The 23479-nt window shown below is 52.9% G+C and overlaps 1 protein-coding gene across 1 annotated transcript; it reads right to left on the bottom strand.

The window, feature by feature from the left end:
* Positions 1–9358: 9358 nt before the first annotated feature.
* On the bottom strand, positions 9359–22971 carry TGM1 (transglutaminase 1). Its single transcript, XM_079914089.1, has 15 exons — positions 22784–22971; positions 21760–22107; positions 21423–21611; positions 20177–20425; positions 19664–19782; positions 19449–19556; positions 18838–19012; positions 18309–18447; positions 18078–18181; positions 15954–16042; positions 15289–15442; positions 14900–15181; positions 14602–14762; positions 14132–14268; positions 9359–9733 (listed from the first exon to the last, which is right to left on the bottom strand). Exons 1-15 carry the CDS (start codon positions 22800–22802, stop codon positions 9520–9522), a joined length of 2487 nt encoding a protein of 828 aa, XP_079770215.1. The 5' UTR covers positions 22803–22971; the 3' UTR covers positions 9359–9519.
* Between the last annotated feature and the right edge of the window lie 508 nt (positions 22972–23479).

Here is a 23479-nt window from a genome sequence, read left to right as displayed (position 1 = left end):
ACTCCTAATTTCTTTTCCATGTTGCTTTCATCATAAACCTGCTGAAATGCAAAACTGATCATATCATCCCTAACTGAAAGCTCTCTCTTACTTTCAAAAGAAAGTCCGAATTCCAAAATATGGCAAAAGGATTTTTAATGAACTGGCTAAGTTTACCTCTTCATCAACATTCCTTGCCACTTTGCACTTATCATGCCTCCTCTTCAATTGGATTTGGATTTTCCAAATATGCTGTGTTGTCTCATATTTTGTGCTTTGCATATACTGGATACTGCATACTCTGTCCTTCTTGCCTCTTGGACTTGACTTTTTTTCATCTTTTGTGGCTCATCTGATAGCTACCTCCATGAAACCCCTCATGTTCTCTTCCCAGGCTCCTCGGCATCATCCTGTACATCTTTTTTTTTTTTTTTTTCCACACTGCGTGGCGTGTGGGATCTTCATTTCCTGACCAGGGATTGAACCTGTGCCCCCTGCAGTGGGAGTGTGGATTCTTAACCACTGGACTGCCAGGGAAGTCCCCCCCCCCGCCCCCGTACACCTTTTTATCACCACCACTGTCATGCAGAATCTATTTTGCAATGTTGTTGTAAGGATTAAATGAATTAGTAAATATAAAACACTTAGAACAGTACCTGGCTCCTACTAAATACTACATACGCATTTACTGTATTTTGAATGTTTTCGTGTCTGTCACCCCCACTGTTGGGAGCCCCTTGCGGGAAGGACTTGCTTTTTTCTCATACATGTTATGTCACTAGTGCCTTATGCAGTTTCTGGTTCACGTGTTCATGGCTAACATGAACAGCTCCTTTGTTAGTCCTCTGTGTCCTGCCCCAGGAGCCCCTTGTCTTGCAAACCTTCTCAAACTCAAAGGATCAAGAAGACTAGAGGTCGGCACTTAGAACATTGGGAACTCGTGGCTACTCCTGGCCCAAGAAGGGTGGAGGCAAGGAGAGCATGGAAAAAGTACAGAAAGAAGAAAAATGGAAGGTCATTGTCCTAAATAATTAGTGTGCATAGGAGTCAAACCCCTTAGTGAGTTTATTAAAATACAGACTTCTTGGCCTCTGCTCCAGAGATTCTGATTCATGAGGTTTATTCTGGGGCCCAGAAATCTGAATTCTTAATAAACACCTCAGATGATTTTAATGCAAGTAGTCTGGAGATTATGCTTGAATCCTGGGGTAAGAGAACAGTTTCATTCAAACCAAAGCCCAGATCCTCCAAAGGTCACCCAAAGGAAAATTTCCACGTAGAAGAGAGCTATACAAAGGGTGTCTCTGAGCCTCACCTTTCCTCACAGTTTCCTTTCTCTGGTGAGGGACACTAGTCCCTGTATCAGTGGATGGGACCACCTATCTGTCCTGTTCCATGAGCCAGAAACCTGGTGTTTAGCTTTACTGCTCGTTTCCACCCTCCACCCAGCCACATCCCATCCTTCCCCAAGCCCTGTGAATTTTCCCTCCTAGATATTTCTCCAAGTTTTCCACCTCTGTCTCCAGCACCACTACTCTGGCCCAAATCACCATCTCTAGCATAAAATATTACAACTGTCTTCCAATCTGTGTCTCTGCATCCACTCCAACCCCGCTCCAATCCATTACTTGACACCACAGGCAGAATAATCTGTTCAAAACACACAATGTGATCATGTCACCTCCAATTCCTTAAACCTTCCAAAGGCTTAAAGTGGCCTATGGGGCCCCACAAGGCTCTACCCTGCATCTCTCAGCTTCACCTTCTCCAATCTGTCCCTTGCTCTCCTTGCTTTAGCCACACCATCCTCCCCCTCCTCCTCCTCTCCCTCCTCCTCTACCCTCCCCCTCCCCCTCCTTCTTCTCCCCCTCCCTCTCCCTCTCCTTCTTCTCCCTCTCCCTCTCCTTCTTCTCCCTCTCCCTCTCCTTCTTCTCCCTCTCCCTCTCCTTCTTCTTGTTTTGTTTTGGCTGCACTACACGGCATGCCAGATCTTAGTTCCCCAACTAGGGATCGAACCTGTGCCTCCTGCAGTGAAAGCACAGAGCCCTAACCACTGGATCTCCAGGGAATTCCCCACACTGTCCTTCTTTTAGTCTTGTTTACTCTTCTAGATGCCCTTCCACCACAGGATCTTTGCACAGGCTATTCCTTTTGCCTGGAGTGATTTCCCTTCCATCTCTACCTACCTATCCTCCAGGGTCACCTCTCTAGGTAAAGCTTTCCTAACCACCGCCACCAGGCCAGGTCACACACCTTCACCATAAACTTCAGAGCTCTGTAGGTACTCTCCTTTGTCTTGTGCAGTTATTCAATTAATCTCTTCCTTTCTCAGACTGTAAGCTCTGTAAGGCAGGAACTAGGTTTGCCCTGTGTTCTAGCACTTTGCCCATTGCTTGGCACATGTCATTGAATATTTGTTAAATGGGTGGAGGAATGGGTTCATTATCTGCTACTATGGCTGGACCCTGCCGGTCAGAGTCTCCTGTAAAATTCTGCTCCAGCTGTAGACAAAAATCCCTCTCCAGGGTGGACCTTATAACGGCTGAATCTAGCCATTATTTTAAAAATCAACTTTATTTAAAATGAATTACAATCACTGTAGCCTGATCCATAAATCTGAGAAACATTTATAAGTCATATCTTATAAAATTTTTCTTTTAAATTTGTAATTAACTCCACCTGGTTTATTTTCAGGAAGATAAAATCTTCCTTTTGATGTTTTTACCTTTCCCAGAATTTCCTAAGAATTGTGACCAAAAGGGCAGAACTTCCAGCTTCCATGCCTGTGTGGGGAGAGCTCTGCTGCCTACAGGGTCTGCCATGCTTCTTCCACCCACTCAATGTCATCTTAGAAAAACAACAACAGGGATTCGTACTTGAGCTCTCAGGACTCTACATCCAGGTCCAGACTTTTCTCCCTGGCCTAAGGGGCTGCAGGAGCTTCCAACATTAGCCCCAGACTTTGCCAAGTCAAACCCACCTACATGGGATTCATGCACCCTGGTATCCAGCCTAGTTCTCCAAGGCTGGGATGGTTCCTTCCCCGGCTATTGGGCTTCAGCTGAAGCTACCATAGTCCACACTAATGTTCCCAACTTTAAATCTTGGGGCAGAAGGAGCTGATAATACTGGGTCTTTACACTCAGGAAAACCTGGGCTACTGATGCAAAGAATCCACCTCCTCCCTAGTGATCAACTTTGTATACCAGGTGTCCCAGGAGAACCAAAACTGGTGACCAAGACTCAGAGATAATGACTGCCTTATCACTGTCCAGAAGGCATCAACTAAGTCGGCAACTCTAGTGGATTTCTTAAAACCAAGACTAAGAACACTTCTCTTTGTTAAAAAAAAAAAAAAAGCACTCTGTAATGTAAAGGAAATAATCATACAAATAAATGAAAATGGCATTAAATAGGTTTCCCTAGTACAGTTTTCTGAGGTACAGTCCAAGTAAGAGCTCTGCTCTGCTGGTCACTACTCAGCTCCCCGAGTGCCCATTTATCTCTCTCTTTCCCAGACCTGGTCTAGTTATCCATCGTGCATTCTTCCCACAAATGCTCCAAAACACAATCCTCCACTGCACCCCTAAGCCCCCAGACTCCCCATCACCCTCCAATTTAGTTCATTTTCCGTTCAGCAGATATTTAATGAGCATCTACTGTAAGTCACAATGAGTAAGCATAAGAGAGATAAGGTCCTTGCCCTTACATTCTAGGGGAGGGGAACCAGAAGTCTAAGAACAAATTAAGCTGGAACAACAGGGATTTTGATGCTCACCCCCAGAGAATTAAAGGAAATGATCTCCATAAAGCACCCAGTTTGAGCTTAACTCATAGTAGGAGCTCAACATATATTTGTTTCTTTCCCTCTAGCTGTTTGGAGAATAGCATTCCTTTCCCATTTTGTTGTTGTTGTTTTGTTTTGTTTTTCTTTTTGAGGCTTTCAAGCATTTGTGAGCTCTAATATATACAGGGGACCAAGGTAAAATGAACAAATGTGAAGCAAGTTACAAAGTTGTTAGAAATCTTAAGCTCTCACATTTTCCTGGGAGCTCAATAAAAAGAGATACTGTTGCATTACTGCTCAACCTTTCTGGAAACTAACTTAATAAAATGTATCAACCACCTTAAATGTGCTCAATCCCCTTTACACAATAATTCTCACTCTGGGGGGTTATTTTAAGGAAATAATTTAAAATAAGCCCAAAGATTTATGTGCTTATACAAGGATATTTATCACAGCTCTATTTAGAATAGCAAAACTTTGGGGGGTCGGGGAGGGATGGACTGGGAGTTTGGGGTTAGCAGATGTGAACTGGTGTATATAGAATGGATAAACAACAAGGTCCTACTGTATAGCACAGGGAACTATATTCTATATCCTGTGATAAACAATAATGGAAAAGAATATAAAAGAATATAAAGGGCTTCCCTGGTGGCGCAGTGGTTGAGAGTCTGCCTGCCGATGCAGGGGACACAGGTTCGTGCCCCGGTCCGGGAGGATCCTGCATGCCGCGGAGCGGCTGGGCCCGTGAGCCATGGCCGCTGAGCCTGTGCGTCCGGAGCCTGTGCTCTGCAACGGGAGAGGCCACAACAGTGAGAGGCCCGCGTACCGCAAAAAAAAAAAAAAAAAAAAAAAAAAAAGAATATGAAAAAGATTGTATATATATATGTATAATGAATCACTTTGCTGTACAGCAGAAATTAACACAACATTGCAAATCAACTATACTTCAATTAAAAAAAGAGAGAGAGAGAAAAGAACAGTAAAATTCTGGGAAGACTTAAGTTTCTAGGAATGAGAGGTTAATCAAAGAAATCATGTCACTTGTTCATTTTTATTAAAAAAACATAGTACCAGGACTTCCCTGCTGGTGCAGTGGTTAAGAATCCACATGCCAATGCAGGGGACATGGGTTTGATCCCTGGTCTGGGAAGGTCCCACATGCTGCGGAGCAACTAAGCCCATGAGCCACAACTACTGAGCCCCTGCACCACAACTACTGCTCTAGGGCCTGCGTGCCGCAACTACTGAGCCCACGTGCCTAGAGTCCGTGCTCCGCAACAAGAGAAGCGACCGCAATGAGAAGCCCGCACACCGCCACGAAGACCCAATGCAGCCAAAAATAAATTTAAAAAATTAAAACAAAACAAAACAAAAACGTAGTACAACTACTGGGGCTTGCTCCATAAATTCAAGGAACAATTATAAGTTATATGTTGCAAATTGTTGCTTTTAACTTTGTAAGTAGCAAACATTTCTTGTGCAGCTCTGTGCTGGACCCTGTTCTAGGTTCTGGGTCACTGGTGTGAACAAGACAGATAAGCTCTTAAGGAGCTTACATTTTAGAGAAAAGAGACAGAATTTAATAAATAAACAAACACGCTGATGTTAAACAATAAGTGCTAGGTAGGATACGAAATAAAATAGGGTGATATACTTAAGAGACTGGAGGCGGCAAACTAGTCGGATTGATGGACAGGGAAGAGATCTATGGGGAGGTGACATCTGAGCTGAGACCTGAAAGACGGGGGCAACCATGCCACCTGGAGGAAGGGTGCTCCTCCAGAAGGAAGGGCAGATGCCAAGTCTTAGATAGAAGGTTGGTGAGTTTGAGAAGCAGAAGGACTGTGGGGCTGAGGCAGCAGGGCCAGGGGCATGTGGTGGAGTTGAGGTTGGAGAGGGCTGCAGGGCCAGATAGATGAGGGTAAGACTTTGCATTGATCCAAGGGTGATGGGAAAGCACTGGAAGTGTAGCCATAACATAAGCTGCTCCACTTTGAGCAGCAGAGATTTAAAAATTTACATGCATCTTCCCTTCCTACTGACCCTGACATGTCTTAGAGCTATTTGGAGAATGACTAGCTGACTAGGGGACAATTAATCTTGCTTGCTTAAGAGTTCCAGGGACTGGGCTTAAAGATATGGGAGCAGACCGACCCTAGAGTAGAAGATCAAGATGTTGCTGACCAGAACACCACACAACCAGTTTATTATTTATTATTATTATTGGAGCTGACTGTGCTCTTCTGCACATAGGCCCCCCTCCTGTACACCCCTGGAACTCCCCTTTAAAACCTTTGTCCCCTAACCAGAAATTTGGAGGTTGGTTTTGGGACATTAGTCCACCATCTTCCCAGGTTGCTGGCCCCCTGAATAAAGCAGCCATACCCTTCCCAGCAACATTAGTCTCTTGTATATTGGCTTTCCAAGCAGCAAACAGCTGCTGTTTGGGCTCAGTACCAGCCTTATCTGGTTTTAAGTAGGAGAGTACCAGGATTTAATTTAGAGCTTAGAAAGCTCACTGGCTGTGTAGAAACTGGATTATTCAGGAACAAGAGTGGAAACACACCGGGAGGCTATGGCAGTTCCATAGGGAGAGAGCACAGTGACAGTGCAAGTGGAGAGAATGACAGATTCAGATAGATTTTGGACATAGAACTCATAAGAAATACTGGTGGAGTGAATCTGGGAGGAGAGAAGAGGGAGGAATCAAGGGTGACTTGTAGGTTTTTGGCTGGAACAACTGGGTGATTATAGTAACAATGAGATGGGAGAAACTAGAGGAAGAAGAGTTTGGGGGTGGAATTAAGAGCTCTGTGGGGTCACTTTCAGTCTGAGATAAAATACAGGCTGTGGAGCCAGACTGCCCAGGTTCTAATCCTATTCTAGAGTGCTAAATGATTTTGATGGGTTCCCTAGCCCCTTGCCTCAGATTCTTCACTTGTAGAGGGGAAATTATAATACAGTGACCTTATGAGGTCGTTGTGAAGATGACAGGTGTTATTATATATAAATAGATTAGTGCCAAATTCTTCTTCACTCAGCAAGTATTTAGTGAGCATTTCTATGCAGTAAATTCTGAGCATACAACAGAGACCAAATCAGACAAAAATCACTGCTCTTCTGGAGTTTATATTCCACTTGGGGGAGGGGGGACACAATGAATAAATGCATTGTTAAAATATTGAATATGTTGGATGTGGATAAGTGTTATGCAGAAAAATAAAGCAGGGAAAAGTGGTCATGAGGAGAGGAGTGGGTTGCAATTTAAAATAGGGTGACCAGAAAAGGCCGCATTAAGACAGTGATATTCGAGGATAGACTTCAAAGGAGGGGAGAGTGCCTGCCACATGGATATCAGAAGAAGAGTGTGCCAGGCAGGGGAAACTGTTAGTCCAAAGGCCAGGAGGTCAAGGCTTTGAGAAACACCAAGAAAGTGAAGCAGCCACGGCTGTTATTCTGCGAGAAGTGAGTAGCCACTGGGGAGTGTGAGCAGATCGGTGACATGATCTGACTGACATTTAAAAGCATCCCTCTGGCTGCCAAGTTGAGAATAGACAGGGCAGGGCAAAGGCTAGTGAGAGGACTGGGGCTTCAATCCAAGTGAGGGAGGATGGTGGCTTGGACTAGGATGGTGCAGTACTGGTAGAGAGAATTAGATAATAAATGATACAAAAAATTTAATGTATAGAACACCACATGGTAACATGTACTACGGAGAAAAAGAAAGAAAAAAGGGAGACAGGAAACATAGAAGGTGTTGCAATTTTAAAATGGGATGGAAGAGAAGACCTTAAGATTGTGGCACTTAAGGAAGTCTTGAAGGAGAAGAGGGAGTGAGCCATGGGGCTATGTGGGGAAGAAGTCCTCAGGCAGAGCGCAGCCCTGCAGAGCCCCTGGAGCAGGAATGTGCCAGGCGCTGTCCAGGTAGGAAGGGGCCAGCGAGCTGGATGGACTGAGCCGGGGGAGGGGAAGGGGAGGGAGGGCGGAGTCACAGAGCACTGTAAGGACTTTGACTTTGGGGGAAGCCAGTGGAACGTTTTTTTTTCTTTCTTTTTTTTTTTTTGCGGTACGCGGGCCTCTCAGTGTTGCGGCCTCTCCCATTGCGGAGCACAGGCTCAGGACGCACAGGCTCAGCGGCCATGGCTCACGGGCTCAGCCGCTCCGCGGCATGTGGGATCTTCCGGGACCGGGGCACGAACCCATGTCCCCTGCATCGGCAGGCAGACTCTCAACCACTGCACCACCAGGGAAGACCCAGTGGAAGGTTTTGAGCAGAAGATTGACATGATCTGGTTCACCTGCTCGTTCCAGCTGCTGTGTGAAGAACAGGGTATCAAAGGGCAAGAGTGGAAATGGGGAAATGATTAGGAAAGGGGTGCAACAGTCCAGCTGAGAGATGAAGGCAGCTCGGGCAGGATGGCACTTGTAGAGGAGATAAGGAGTGGTCAGATTCTAGACACCTATGAATGGGAGGTAGAACCAGCAAGATTTGCTGACAGATTGAATGTGGGATGTGAGAGAAAGAAAGGAGTTAAGGGTGACTCCAAGAGTTTGGGCCCAAGAAACTGGAAAGACGGAGGTACCATTTACTGATGCAGGGGAAGATGTAGGAGGATATAGGCTGGAGGGAGGCCAGGAGTCTGACCTTGGATGTGTTATACTTCGGGTGTCTTTGAGACATCCACATTGGACATCCACATTGTAGAGATACGGAGAAGGCAGTAAATATACAAATTTGAGGTTCAAGGAAAATATACAATTTTGGGAGCCAGCAGTCCTTAAAACCTCGAGCCTCGCAGAGCTCACCTTGACAGAGTGTAGCGGGATGAGAGAGAGCCTGGGGCAGAGGCCTGAGTCACCCCAACACTGGAGTCTGAACCGAGGCGGAGGCCCCAGCTGAGGAAACTGAGAAGGATAGCCAGAGATCCAGGAGGACCAGGAGGGTGGCCTGGAAGCCTAGCCTACCATCCAGTCTCTAAACACGATGCTTTCAAAGACTATTTAATGCTGTAGGAAAATGCTCACCATAGGTCATTTGTGGGAGGGGGGCAGGGAAGCAGCATATGACACACAACGTTAAGTTACTTTCTGTACGTGGTGGGGCTTGAGGATTATTGTTATTTTCTGCTTTATAATTTTCTGTATCTTCTTAATGCTCAACCCTGAACACGTATTACTTCTGTAAAAATTCTTAGACGAGGATATTTGAAGATCAATATTAGAAAGTGGCTTCTGCTGCTCAGAGAGAACTCCAGCCTATTTCTACCTCAAACATGTGCCTACAGAAGGGACTTTAGGTTCTCCTTTCCCACAGGGGGTGCTGTGGAGGCGGCAGGCCACTGAGCCCAGGGAGCTTCCGAGCGCTTTGGTCAGCGGGTGAAGACTGGGCAGGTAAGCGCTGGAGGCTGTCCTGACGCCAAGCGGCCCCATCTCAAGAGCTGCTGAGTGGTACCACTGCTGACATGCCAGCCATGCTTCTCAGAACTAGGGGCGTCAGAAATGCCAAGGGCATCCCCAGGATAGGCCGTGGGGCTCCTTGGCTCGGCATAGACTGACAGATGGACAGAACGGCAGCTTCATTGTAAAACAGTTTATTAGCATCTGTGCAAATGAGATCAGTTCCTCCCCAGATGTCCCGGTCTCCGCACCTGAGGCCCTGGGGAACCGCTCTGCAGCGGGCCCCTGTCTTGAGGCAATGCCCTTGCTCATCTGACTCCACTCGCATTGCTCCTGGCCCAGGGCTAAGCCCCACCTCAAGATGCAATAGGGATGGTCTCCTCTGAGCTACCGTTGCCTCTAGTATCTGAGGAGCCCCCGCCACCAGCGGCCAGGGCCACATCCACCTGGATGACCCCATGAACCTGGGAGAGTTGTGGACTGTCCAAGCTGGCGATGAGCTGGCGGCAGCCTGGTCTCACAGGCACGAACGTCTGGCGCAGTGTCACTCTCTTGTTGCCCTCAATGTCCCTGTGGGCAGAGATAGGATCATAGGCCTGGGGTGACCGAGGGTGGCGTGGGGAGTAAGGGCTGATGGGGCAGGCAGGAAGGAAGGAGCGGCAGGTGGAGCCCTTCAGGCATTTCTGGGCTCAGCTGGAATCTCCACACCCGGAACAAAGCCTGAACCCCAAGGCCACCTCTGCAAGGCTAGATCAGTGGCCACCCACCCAGCTGCTGGAGCTGGAAATCTCAGCATCCAGGACTCCTCCCTCCCTGCTCTCACAAACATCCGGACAGAGACAGAGGCACTGCCTCCCCTCCTCTCCACGGCCAATGCTCCTGCCCCAACCAGGTCAGCCCCAATCCCCGTAGGGTTTCCAAGAACAAGGAAACTTCAAAGGGAGACTTTGGGGCTCAACACAGTATTGCCACATACTTTCAGGTTTGCCGAGGAAGAAGGTGGAAGAAAATTAATCATCCTCTGCTACGATCATATTTCAGCTTGTTATTAAAAAAAAAAAAAAGAACAGACAACTGGCATCTTTAAATTAAATTGACACACATTCGTGTGTGTGAGTGAGAGAGAAAGAAACACACATGCTGGTGTGCACACACACACTACAGTGTCTTTATTTTCTTCCTTCCCATGGACCTCTAGTCCCAGACCACCCGTCTGGGAATCACAATTTCACCAGTCTTCTAACTGGCCTCTTTGCCTCCCATCTCATTTTCCATTCTATTCTCCAAGCACTCAGAGATGAACTGAGCCCTTCACCGGCTTGGCTTCCTCAGTGTTTATGAGATAGACGAAACTGTAGCTCTCTAACCTGACACACAGGCTCACTCTGAGTCACCCTGCCTGCCTGCACCACCTCATCATCCCCCCATTCCTCCTGCCCGCCAGTCCCACTGAGCTCCTCCCCTTCCCTGAACTCACCTCTGTCTTCAAGCTTTGCCCCCAGGCTGCCTCCAGACCCAGCTCACAACTCCTCCTCAGTGAGGGCTCCCCGGAGCACCTCCTGCCCTCAGGAAAATGAATCTCACCCTTCTCTGAGCTCCTCCAGCAATCTGCACGTGTGCTTACACACTGACTTTGACTGCATTTATATCGCACCTTCTCACGCCTGTTAGCATCTGTCCTTTCCTGCCTCTGCCTTAAACCTTTACCTCTGTCCCCTGCTCAACCTGAGCCTGCCTTGGGGACTGCCTCTGGAGCCAGACTCTGTGCAAACACCACAGTCCTCCAACAGAATGAGTCAACACCCCAACATTGAGGATGAGCTCTCCTTGGGGCAAAACAGCCTGCTTCCAAGGGGCGTCCCCGGACCACTCTGTACTCCTTCTTCTACCGTTGTTAACTGTGTGGTTTAGAACAAGGTACCAGTCGTCCTCACTTTCTGGTGTAAAATGGAAGTGAATGTAAAATGAGGGGGTGGGATCAGATGGTCTTGAAGGTGCCTCCAAGCTCTATGAAGGTGGGAAGCAGGGGAGACAGGGAGATAGATATCTATAGCCTACCTGTTAGGTTATAGACTTAATTTCTAGACTTCCTATCATAATATACAACTTGAAATTAAGTCTAGGGACTTCCCTGGTGGCGCAGTGGTTAAGAATCTGCCTGCCAATGCAGGGGACACAGGTTCGAGCCCTGGTCCGGGAAGATCCCACATGCCGCGGAGCGACTAAGCCCATGCGCCACAACTACTGAGCCTGTGCTCTAGAGCCTGTGCGCCACAACTACTGAGCCCGTGTGCCTAGAGCCTGTGCTCTGCAACAAGAGAAGCCACTGCAACGAGAAGCCTGCGCACCGCAACGAAGAGTGGCCCCCGCTCGCCGCAAATAAAGAAAGCCCGCGCACAGCAGCGAAGGCCCAACGCAGCCAAAAATAAATACATAAATAAGTAAATTTATTTTAAAAAAAGAAAGAAAGAAATTAAGTCTATAACTTAGCAGGTAGGCTATACTCTTCCTGGTTACGAATCTGCACTTTTAATTTGTGCTCACTTTTCCATCGATGCAGGATAAAGGTTGTTTAGGTTCAGATCAGCCTTCAAAAGTCTATTTAACCCATACTATGATTGAACTGTACTATTTCAGAGCCTAGCCTTTATTTATAACATTATTTCCAAGAGAAAATGCTCTCCAGATTCCAGCTAGGGATGTCAAGATCTCTTCCTACCCTTAAGAGTAGGTCTCAAGAGTCAGGCGAGACCTTGGCTGTACCCCAGTTTGCCACTTTAAGCTGAGCACATCAGCTGCTCATGTTGGAATGTGCCCGTAAGTGAGTGCAGGTAATAAAACCAACTCCCTGACAGGACATCAGAACTTAGACATCCAAATTAGCATTGTCCTTCAATGATGTACTGGTTCAACTCTGTTGAACATTTGAAAAAGCTCCTCTCAGATTTTCCTTCACAGCCATTTAAAACCACACGCACATCACACGCACCCGACTTGGGTGCGCACGCACACCCGGACAAGTCACTGCCCCTCCTGTACAGCCAAGCTTCAGTTCTGATCGAAGAGGGCATGATGACCCACCTTGTTCACTTACCTTATTAATTAAGTCTTAATGCTAAATGACTTGAGGCTGTTTCCCCAAAGTCAAATCCACCCCCTTAGAAGACCACCCTAAGGACATTCTAGAGAATATGATTCAGGCTCTGGGGGAAATTCCCGAGAAGGATTTGGAGCAGACTTCCAGCTTCCCCTGGTGACTGCTTCGGTGGTGACGATAGCCGTCTGAAGGAGTAAGTTCTGGAATGTTTATTAAGTGGCCGCTCAGCAGGCTGGGTGGCACAGTGGGGTTCCATGCCACAGCCTTGGATGCGCAGATGAGAGGGAAGTGATGCCCGTTTTGGAATCTAATATATCCGAGCCAGGAGCTCAGGGCTCTCAGCTGTCCTGGTGGCCCTGGCCTGGGCTCACAGCAGCTGAGGAGCCACAGGATGTCCAAGGAGGACCTGCCTTGAGAAACTACCATCTAACCCTCTCACCTACCGATGGGAAGGCTGAGACCTTTAAGTGGGGGGAGACTTGCACAAGCCCCACAGCTGAAGAGAGGAGCTGGGTCTCCATCACTCAGTGCAGCGGTCCTTTCCTTATTCCCAGGCAGGGGCAAGAATCAAAGATCTGGTGGGGCTGCTGAGGGGAGCCCCGCTCTGGGGAATCCCTCAGAACAGGTGAACCTCCCTCTGTCCGCTGCAGGTGAGAGACACCAGCAGGTGAGCTGTCTGGGAGTTCCAAGCTCCACTCTCTAAGCTGCCAGAGACCCTTTTAGGGCGACGGAAGGAGAGCACTCGTTTGTGATGTGTCCCATCATCCAGGGGGCCAGGCTGGGGCAAAGTTCTGAACAGCAACCTTTTCAGCTTTGGCCTGTTGGGGAAAGCGGCAGACACCACCAGGCAGAGCCGCCTGCTGTGTGTGGGGAGAGGGATGGGCAGGGTGGGCAGGGACCCTCTGCTTCCTCACCCAGCCCCTCCGAGCGCATGCTGTCACTGTCCCTCGGGAGCTCTTTGTCGAATGAGGAAAATTCCTGTCCCTGTCCCCAGAAGGCTGATCTTAGAAGTCAGCCTCTGGCCTGCTCTGCTTTCCCTCTGGGCTGTTCCTGCACGCGTGGGTCTGCGTCAGAGATGGCCGCACAGGCCCAGGAACACGACTGTGGGCACTGGCCTGGCCCAGAGCCTCACGTGGCTCGGGATCAGGCCCCGGCAGGCTGGGTGAGGGCCCGAGGCACAGGGCTCTCGCCTTCGGAACTGCTGCTCGGCCCTCGTGCCACCACGCCAGCAGCAAGCTTGAGAGCCTGTGCTCTCAGCAAAGCGGGAGGGGCAGAGCCTGCCCCTTAGGAGCTGTGAGACCCTGTGAGATGCGGCCACCAGCTGCCCCATCTGTAAAGGGGGGGGGACAGCTACCAACAGAACACGAATGCTGTGCCGAGCACCATCCTGAGGGCTTTACGGGCAGCGTCTCTTCTGATCCTCAGAGCCAGGCTTATCGTTATGCCTACTTTACAGGTGAGAAAACTGAGGCACAGAGGAGATCAGTCACTTGCCCTGGGGCACACGGCCCAGGTGATGATCTCTAATGTACCTTAAGGGGTTTTTGTGGTCTCCAAATGAACTTATATTCCTGAAAGTGCCTGCTCAACTGCTGAGTGCTGGGTGACAGTAGTGACGAGTTGCTAGGGATTCCTATGTGAGGTTTTAGCTCCCTAACGAGCCAGTGAGGCAGGGCGGGGACACCGCAGAGCACTGCCCACAGCAGGCCTTTTAAGTGCTGGGTGGGCTGAACTGAGTCAGGAGGTGCTGCTGGCGGGCCCCAAGCGACAGACCTTACCGTCCTGACCGAGAGAGGAAGCAAAGCTGGGACCCAGGCCGCCAGGAGGCAGGCAAGGGCAGCGGCAGGGGAAGGAGGAGGGGCCGGACTCACCCAGCGTTGAGGGTCTTGGGTCTCTGCAACCCGGAACCCTCGAGCCGGAAGACAACGTTGGTGAGGGTGATAGGCAGGGGGTTCTGGAAGACAATCTGGACCTCGCAAACCTGGCCAACCACGGCTGCTCGCAGTAACTGAGAGAAAAAGAGGCCCCCATCAGAGCCCCTGGCCGAACTCACAGGACCAGACGCTCCCCCAGAGAGGGAGAGCTCCTTCAAATCAAGACCGCCCTCACCCCACGTTTCTGCCCCCGAGAGAGAGCTCTCCCAAAGCCAGACAGGAAACTCCAACCCACTCTCCAGCTGCGGCCACCACAGAATCAGGGAAATGAGGTCTGATTTTCCAGAGGAGGAAACCGAAGCCCAGGAGCTCAGAGCCGGTCCCTGACCTCCTCCTGCCACGGCTCCTGGCCCAGTGCCCCCTCCCCTGGCCCTCCGATTTCCCCCTGCCCCAGCCAGCTGCTCTACCGTGAGGGTGAGGTCCGGGGTGCGCAGACGGAAGGTGTGCTGCTTGGCCAGCACCTGCGTGTTCTCCTTGACGTGGCCCGAGATGTTGAGCAGCATGGCCCCCTGGTCCACGAGGTGGACCCGGTACTCCTTATAGGCCACGGGCATGGCCATGCGCTCCGCTGCGGGGGAAGAGGCATGGTGTCACTGAGGCCAGCTTCCCCAGACCCGGCATCCTGGGGTCTCCATGTCCCCAGCCCCGGGGTGCCCAGCCGTGGGGCGGCGGGGGAGGCGGCAGGGCTGGGGAAGAAGCACTTACAGGCCCCCGGCGCCAGCACCACTTCCTTCTTGCTTTCCTTGAAGACAGACCCAGAGACGCCGGTATAGTAGGTAACGGAGAGGTAGAGGTGCAGCTTCACAGTCCGGGGGCTGCTGCCGCAGTTGGTCAGCACCACGCAGATGGTCAGGTCCTGCCCCATCACTGCGTCCTGCGCCTCCACCTTCAGGGCCACGTCCTCAGCCGAGTCCCTGATGGCGTACACGTTGGGTTTGCTGCCGTGGGCGGCTGCGGTCTCCACTGCCTTCCGCTCTGCTTCTGAGCCTGGGGGTGGAGGGTCAATGGTGAGCCTACCACTGCTGCTGGCGTTGGCGAGTGCTTGGTGGGAACCCTTGGCGTGGTCGGAGCTGGCCAGGTTGGGGGACTGGTACCTTCCGGGTGCTTATAGATGTGGGAGACGTCTTCCCGCATGTTGGAGCCGACGGCCTTCGTGACGACGAGCGAGCCGATGGCTTTCTCCTCCACGTACACGACCTTGAAGCTGCCGTCACCTTGCCGCTGCCAGTAGATCTTGTCACTGTTCACCTGTTTGGGGCGTGTGTGGGGTGTGAGCCGGGAGTGAGTGAGCCAGAGGGTCTGAGGGTGGGCCTGACCCCCAGCTGCCTTCCCTGCATGCTAGGAGCTGCATGGAAGGCTAGATCCAAAGGTTGGGAGCTTCCTGGAAGAGCCAAACCGGGAGACTTTCCAAGCTGAGCCAGACAAGGCCAGAGAGTGGGGAAGAAACTGGTCTGGGAGGCCCCTTACAATGCATTCAACATTAATAACAGTAATCCCTTACGCTCGCTCGCTGACTCTACGACTTATAGAGCAGCTTCATACCCATTATTTCTTTTGATCCTGAGCACAGGAAGCATGGCAGCCATTATTATCCCCCTTTTAACAGCTGGGGAAACTAAGACTCATAGAATGAGTGACTTGCTCAAGGTCACACAGCTAGTCGGTCGGTGGTGAGGTCAGGACCAGAGAACCCAGGGCTAACACCAGTGCCCTGGTCTCCCCAGGCTGCCCACAAAGGCACCGGCCACACAGGCCTCACCTCAGCAAAAATGAAGGGTGTGTCATACTTCATGTAGACCAGGCCGTTCTTGACGGACTCCACAGAGCAGGGGCCACAGCAGAAGATGCCTAGGGGAGTAAGGGTAGCATGGGGGTGAGAGGTCCAAGGAGGCTGAGGGGGAACCCCCCACCCAGATCCTGGGCCCACCCATCCAGGCCCAGCGCCCACTGCCTGGGGTCAGCTCCCACCAGTCCAACTCAGGGAGGTTAAACAAAGGAGTGCACACGTTCTATTTGGCCTCAGTCCTTGGTGGGGGATAGGGGGACAGGGACAACTGTGGGGACAGGCCTGCCTTGCTAATCAAATTGCTGGCATACTTCCTCTACTGGCTGAAGCTGCATGTCAGCTGTCTGTAACCCCCTGAGGTCAACAGCCATCCTACATCAAGACAAACCCAGAGCCCACCGTGGCTCTGCTTGCCGGCTGGGAGAGCAATGACATCACAGTCACCATTCCAGAAAGATCCAGAACAACCCTTCAGCTCTGCAGCCTACTGTGTCCTCTCTGTGGGGAGGTGAGAGGGGAGCTGGTGGGAAACAGAGTCTGTCCTCAGTGTGCTCGGGAGGGTTTTCTGGAAGAGATGGGTTGATAGGGAGGAAGCTTGGCGGGAGAGGACACAGAACAGGAAGTGAGGGCCATCCAACAGGAGAGAATCTTAGAAAACATCTCGCACGATGGTCTTTTATACATGGGGAGACAGGCTCAGTGAGGCAAAGTAGATGCCAGGATCTCCCAAGACAGTTGGATACAGAGAGAAGGAAGGAGCTAATATGGTATATATCATCCACATATTCCAAACAAGAACACCAAAACCTGAAGGTGCAAGGAACTTGCCCAAGATGACATATCTAAGAAGTGATCAAGCTAGAATCAAGCCCGGGTCTGGCTGGCCTCAGAGGCCCTGGCTGCCGCCCAGCCCACCACTTCCCAGAGTGGGGACGAGAACTCAGATCTCCCGGTGTCCTGCAGGCTGTTCCAGCGTCGCAGGCATCACTGGGGTTGCACAACTCAGGGGGCACCGTTCACAGAGATGACTGAGGGGGGAGGGGTCTGGCCAGAGACCAGAGGAGGAATGTAGGCTAGGGGAAGGCTATCTGACCCAGGGTGAGGAAGGGAGAGGTGGCAGGGGTTGGGGGGAGAGGCAACCGGTCCGGCAGGTGGGGCTGCCTGGGGCCAGAGTATTAAGGTGGGAAGGGTGTGCGGGACCTTTCTGAGAAGAGCACGGGAAGTCTAATTTTTGCAGAAATGTGCATTGTGGAAAAGAGACTAGTAGGTTATGTCATCAGTGATTACTTCTTAGGCTGGACTGTGTTACAGAAGCTCTTTTCTCCTTTGAGCCTATCTGAACCCTGATTTTTTCATACTACTCAGTGGAGCAGTGGAACAGATACGAGAGGAACTTGGTAAAAGTGAGAATATGTGTTGCAAGAGAAAGTCGGGGGCTGGGTCTGCTCTGCTGCTGACCTAATGCTCTGTGCCCTAGAGGAACTCCCAAACCCAGCTGATCTGCAACATCACCAGAACTTTCAAAAATACAGATTCCTAGAGTCTATTCCCTGAAGGTCCAACGTATCAGGTCTGGAGTAGGATATAGAAATTTCCTTGAAACAAAACGAAACAAACCACCTGAGAGAGGATAGGGAATTGTATACTTTATGCTATACAAGTCTATCCTTTTTTTTCCTTCCAAGCATGTTTTACTTAAAATAATGACTTTTTCAACTTTAAAAGAATATATATAAATAAAAGCGTCCTTCAATTAATTACCTCCAGGATATGTAAATAAAAAAGCAAGTGGGAATAGTGGATTTGTCAGGGGAGGGAAACCTCTCACTGAATTCTCTCGAATCCTTGGACTTTTGAGCCATCTGAGTGTAATAATCATTACAAATAAATAAAATTTAGGCAAATAGTTACGCAGAAAGGTAAAAATAAATGAAGGGCCACATGGTGATTTGCCCTGAGGAGTCTGTTTGAAGAACTGCGGGCTTAAAGGACCCGGCTCTAAGGCCCCGTCCGGGACGCTGGAGTTTGTTACCCTGGCTGGGGAGACAGGGAGGGGCCCCAAGTGGGGTTCAGGAGCCAGGCAGGGCCCCGCCTCACCGCTGCTGGTCTCCTGGGGTGTGGCGTCCACAACCTGCCATCCATCGAAGCCTGGGGGCAGATCCGGCCTCTTCATCCAACAGTCGTTCCACACGTGGAAGTTCCTGGATGGACATGGCCGGAGGGCTCCGTGAGCTGCCCACCCCCCAGGGCCTCCCCGGCATCCCCCTGGTGCCCAGGCCTCGGGTCACCAGTCCTCAGCAGGGAAGGGCAGGCCAGCCCCAGCCTCACCAGACGGAATCATGGTTCAGGTGCTCGAGTGGCTTCATGTTCTCGTCAAAGTAGATGTCCATGGTGAGGGACGTGTCTGTGTCATGCGCAGAATTGAAGTTGGTGATGGTACGGGTGGCCAGGCCCAGGCAGCGCAGCACTGTGGGGAAACCAGTGTTGGGGGTTCAGGGCCCAGGGCCCGGGCAGGGGTGGGGGGCAGGTGAGGCACGAGGTCAGGAGTAGCAAGGGGACAGGGGCAACTGGGTCAGGGGTCGCTAGGGTCAGGAGGGCACCGAGCCAGGGAGTGTTGGGGGTTAGGGGAATCCAGGCCACCGGCCTCGCCTTGTCCCTAACTGTCCCTTCTCCCCCCTCTCCTCTAGGCCCCTCTCGGTTGTTAACACTAATTAATGATAATTAAGGCCAGCCTACCAGCCACCCTGCCTGTTCCAACACTGTAGCCACAGCTGGGCTGGGCTCGTGAAGGCGGAGCCTGGCTTCCCTCCCTCCTTCGTGCAGGGCCCAGGCAGCTCCTGTCCCGTCCCTCCACTACCTGTAGTGGTCACGCCGGCGAAAACCCAGCACTGGCCGTACGGGACAGGGAAGCCGGTGCGTAGGTAGCTGAGTAGAATCTCCACGCTGCCCACCCACGCCGAGGGATTCGTGCCGCGGGAATATTCTCCAGACCAGTTCCCAATCAGGATGCCATTGTCATCCAAGGAGTTTACCTGCCCAGGACAGGACGGGGTGGGGCAGAGTTGGGGGAGAAGCTCAGGGCCTGCCGTGTGGCCCCCGGCCCAGACCCTGCAACCATCCCTCACCCCTAAAGGCTTCAGGGTCCAGTAGCAGCCTGAGCCCCTCTCACCACTCCCAGAGCTCTCTGCCCACTCCACCCCCCCCCACCCCCCCAACCCGTCTGACACATGAATGTGAATGCTGGGTGTGCCAAGTTTGGGGTTTGGCCCTACATTACGCAAGAGCTGGAACCGGAGCCAGGAAGGGGAACGCTGGGGGACAGGCGAGGGAGGGAAGAGGGGTGAGACCACTTCCCACAGTACCCTTTGCAAGAGCAGTGACAGAATCAGGAAGGGTAAGAGTGTGGGGTGGAGCAGGGGAGGCAGCAGGCAGACACATGGTAGGGCTCAGAGACGCGAGGGTGCTCACCATGGCGGAGACGACCCGGCAGACACTGATGGGGTCCCTGCGGCCTCCATATGGCATGCCCCGCCGGTCCAGGATGTACAGGCAGGCATCCAGCACCCCGTGGTCAAACTGGAGGGAGGAAGGGCAGAGGTGACCCCTAGGCCAGCACCTGCTCCCCTACCCCGCCCCACCTGCCTCTAGTGTCCCTGAGTGCACGAGGCCCCAGCCAGCCGTACCTGGCCGTAGTTCCAGGTCCGCTCGCCAATCTGTGCTTCGGTCCCATAGTAAATTCTCCCACACTCATTAAGCACGTACTCCTGCCGCCAGTCCTCACGGTCCACATACACGGTGTCCTCTGTGTTCCCAAAACATATATGCCTGGTCCCCTCCAGCCCTCTCCCTGGGTCCCACCTGCCCCTGGGCTGATTCTGCAGGACTCATGACCGCAGAGGAAGAGCAGGAACGCCTCTAGCCTGACAGCACTTCTCCCAGGAAGGATGCAGTGAGCATGACAGAGATGATCAGAGGAGGGTGGCTGTAACCAGGGCCCTTCCCCAGGAGAGGTGAGACTGTGTGACCTTGGGCTGGTCACCTCTCTAGGTCCTGGATCTAGGTCCCCTCACCTGGACAATGGGAGGCTGGCTTCTCCTAGGGCTAGGTACCCAGGCACGTAGCCAGACCCAGGAAAGGAAGCCCTGCCCTGCCCTCCCCTCCTCTCCATGCCTTTCTTCTGACTCCAGCAGGCTCACCTGGGCACCAGGGATTGAAGAGGATGTAGATCTCATTGCAGGGGTCAAAGGGCAACTGGAACTCGCCAGCTTCTGAGCATGTGCGGACCGTGAACTGAAACTTGCCGATGATGGCATTGGGGGAGGTGTGGACCTGTAGATTCAGATTCTTCCCGCTGGACTTGGTCACCTGGGCATTCCAGCCTCCACTGCCCCCCTGGCCCACTGGGATGATCACGTGGGTGCCCTTGCCCACCTCAGGGTTGTTTCCTGCAGTGGGGGAAGCATCGATTAGCTGCTGCAGCCTATGTGAAGGCGGGGGTGGGGGTGGGGGATGGTGCCTTGGACTTCTCGCAGCCCCACCCAGAAAGTGTATGAGCCAGTGAGTGTGTCCCTGAGTTGGACCATCGCCTGGGTCAATCTGAGAGCAGCTCTGTCCCCACCCAGTGTTTGCCCACATGTCAGGGCAGAGATCCAGTCCAACATCCCAAACCTGTTCCCTCGACACTTAACTCAGAGGCGACTAGAAGAGACCAGGTCACCTTCACGCTCTCCCTGCCTGACTGTTCCAGCACCTGGGCTGGAGGAGCAGAGCCACCCTGTCTGGGTCCAGTTGCCCCTGCTGCGTGTGAAAGGGCAGTTCCTATCCTGAAGTTCAACCCTGCCTGCTCCCTGGGGCTGCAGCTTCCAGAGCCCAGGGCATCCTTGCTGGAGGTGGTGAGGGTACCTGGGAAATTACAGGCTGGGGTGGGCAAGGCTAGGCCCTAATCAAAGGGTACGAGGGGTCGCCGGCCCCCTGCGGCAGCATAAGCACCGGCCTAGGCAGTCAGTAGCCACCAAGCAATGCAATGAGGGAGGCACCTGCCCTGGGCCATGGGGACAGAGAGACCGAGAGACACAGTGGGAGAGAGCGTGGAGCCACACCCTGAGGAAGGAGGGCAGACCCAGAAAGAAAGACACACAGAGGCAGAAACACCGAAGGGGATGCTGGGCCAAGCACCTGAAGAAAAAGAATTTTGAGACAGATGCTCCTGGAGGCTTGAAGAGGGTGAGCCTAGGAAAACAGACCCTCCCTGAGGCACCCCTGGGGACACACTTACATGCTTGCGCCTGCCTTATCATGCAGGGGCGAGGAGTGGGGTGAGTGAGGAGCCCAAAGCTGCCCCTTTGACCCCAATACCAGGGCGGGGAGCCCTGCTACGCAGCCCCCTACCCCCGCTCCACCCTGCCCAGGGCCTTCACCCCTCCCACTGCGGGCTCCACCGACCGATGAGCAGCTCCAGGGTGACACGATCGGATGAGTCATAGGGACGAGACAGGAAGAGGACCATGTGGAAAGGCTGCCCACGGCGGATAATCAGCTCATTGTACTCGAACTCGTCCGTGTGGTGCTCTTGGCGATTCTGGTCCGAGGGTGAACTCAGCAGATCCACACCAGTCACCACCAGCTTTCCCTCTGCAAGGCCAGAGCTCAGGTTCAGTGAAGCCCCGTGGGGAGTCCGGCCCTGCATCACTAGCCTCCCAGGCCCCCAGAGATGCCAGAATGAGTCTCAGGCCCATTAAAGCATTTTGGCTCTCAGATAACGTGGACAGGTGGGCCTCACCTTGGATGGTGTCGTCTCTAGCTGTGGTCACAGTGCTGCCCCGGGAGTCGGGTCTTCGACCCAGGGTGTTGGGTCTTCCACCCGGGGTGTCGGGTCTTCGATCCCTGGGGCTGGGCCTTCGAGGCCTGGAGTTAGAGCCGTGGTCTCCGCCGGCCTCAGGCCCCCAGTCTTCATCTATTGTCTTCTGGCACGAGCAGCAGCCACAGCAGCGAGCCCAGAAGGGGCGGCGCCCGTGGCGAGCATGTCTGTCTGGCTCCGGCTCCGGCTCTGGAGAAGGTGTCACGAGGGGCTGCCAGGGGTTCCCGCCCCAGCGGCCCACATCTGAACGAGGACTGCCCGTCGTCGTGCCTGTGTGGACAAGGCAGGGAGGCTCTGATCGCTCACACAGACCTCCTTTACCCCTACAGCATGCCCCAATCAGCTCAGCCAGAAACCCTCCATCCAGAGAGCTGATTCAGTCCCAGCCAGATGACTGAGATGATCTGATCCTGACCCCGAGATTCCCTCAGGCCCACCCAGAGACCTTCCCCAAAGACTCCTTTCAGACTCACTTAGAGAAACTTCCCACGTTACAGAGACGAGTCTCTCCCCTCTCACCCGCACATGGACATCCACCGAGCCAGATGCCCCATCCAGAAAGCTGCTCACGCACCTCTCCCAGGAGATGACGCTTGTCACACCCTCGAGGTGCAGCAGCTCAGACCATCCCGGGCCTGCTCCCTCCACCTGCCAGCTCCTTAGTCTAGAGCTCCAGAGCTGCCTGCCTCAAGGACCCATTTCTTAGGGGGAATCCCCCACCCAAGCCTCCTTGCGTTACACAGGCAAGCGACATTCACGACTTGGGCTCCTGACATATTCCCCACGGCTGGTCAAACACCCACGCGGAGCTGCCCGGAGGGGCTGGGCGGGGGCAGAGGTGCCCCGAGCCGGGCTTCCCAGGTGTAGAGTCTCGGTGTGTGGGGAGCAGCCTCACTGGGACCGACAGGCTCGGGCTGGCTCGCACCCCACCTGGCCGGGGACTCACCTGACGAAGGTGCTGGCATCTCTGGGTGGAACAGGTCGGGACTGATGGGACGGGACTGAGGCCGCCTCACGAATGAAAAGCGTGGGGCGGGCCGGTAAGTGGTTTATGAGGGGGGAGGGCGGGGCCAGGCTCCTGGGAATAAGGGGAAGGAAGGTTGCTCCATCCTCGAGGGAGGAAGCCCAGCCTCTGGGGGCTGTTTCCGAGGTAGGGGTGGGAAATGAGGCTAGGCCGCACCCTCTTTCCCCTTTCAAGGAGCCAGGAACCGACTGGAGGCGGGGTTGGGCCCGGGCTGGGGAGGGGGCGGGGGCGGGGTCTGTCAGGGCTGAAGTCGGAAGGCTTTGATGAGATCACACCGTCCGAGGGATGCTGACTCCTGCGAAACTGGGTGCATCAGAAGCACCTTCTCCTCGGTGGAGGAGGTTGCGACAAGTGTCATCTCCTGGGAGGGGTCCGTGAGCAGCTTTCTGGATGGGGCACCTGGCTTGGTGGATGTCCATGTGCGGGTGAGGGGGAAAGAATCGTCCCTGTAGTGTGGGAAGTTTCTCTAGCGCGATGGGGCAGGGAGGGTCCACCCACACTCTATCCAGCAGACTCGCTCTTCCCAAGCTCGGGCTGCCCACCTCTGTCCCTGTGAAACTGCCCACCGGCCTGGCTCTGGGACTCGTCCTGCCCAGGGAGCCCCCAGCATCCCAGGCT

This window comes from Stenella coeruleoalba, assembly GCF_951394435.1.
Source record: "Stenella coeruleoalba genome assembly, chromosome: 2".
Lineage (NCBI taxonomy): Eukaryota > Metazoa > Chordata > Mammalia > Artiodactyla > Delphinidae > Stenella > Stenella coeruleoalba.
This window is presented reverse-complemented; position numbering and strand designations above follow the sequence as displayed.

What these genes read in the sequence shown, in the direction of transcription:
- TGM1 (XM_079914089.1), bottom strand. An exon ending in TAGAGACGACACCATCCAAG is followed by an intron (nt 21,612 to 21,759) that starts GTGAGGCCCACC and finishes CTGGCCTTGCAG; the next exon opens with AGGGAAAGCTGGTGGTGACT. An exon ending in ACCCCAGGAGACCAGCAGCG is followed by an intron (nt 16,043 to 18,077) that starts GTGAGGCGGGGC and finishes TTACTCCCCTAG; the next exon opens with GCATCTTCTGCTGTGGCCCC.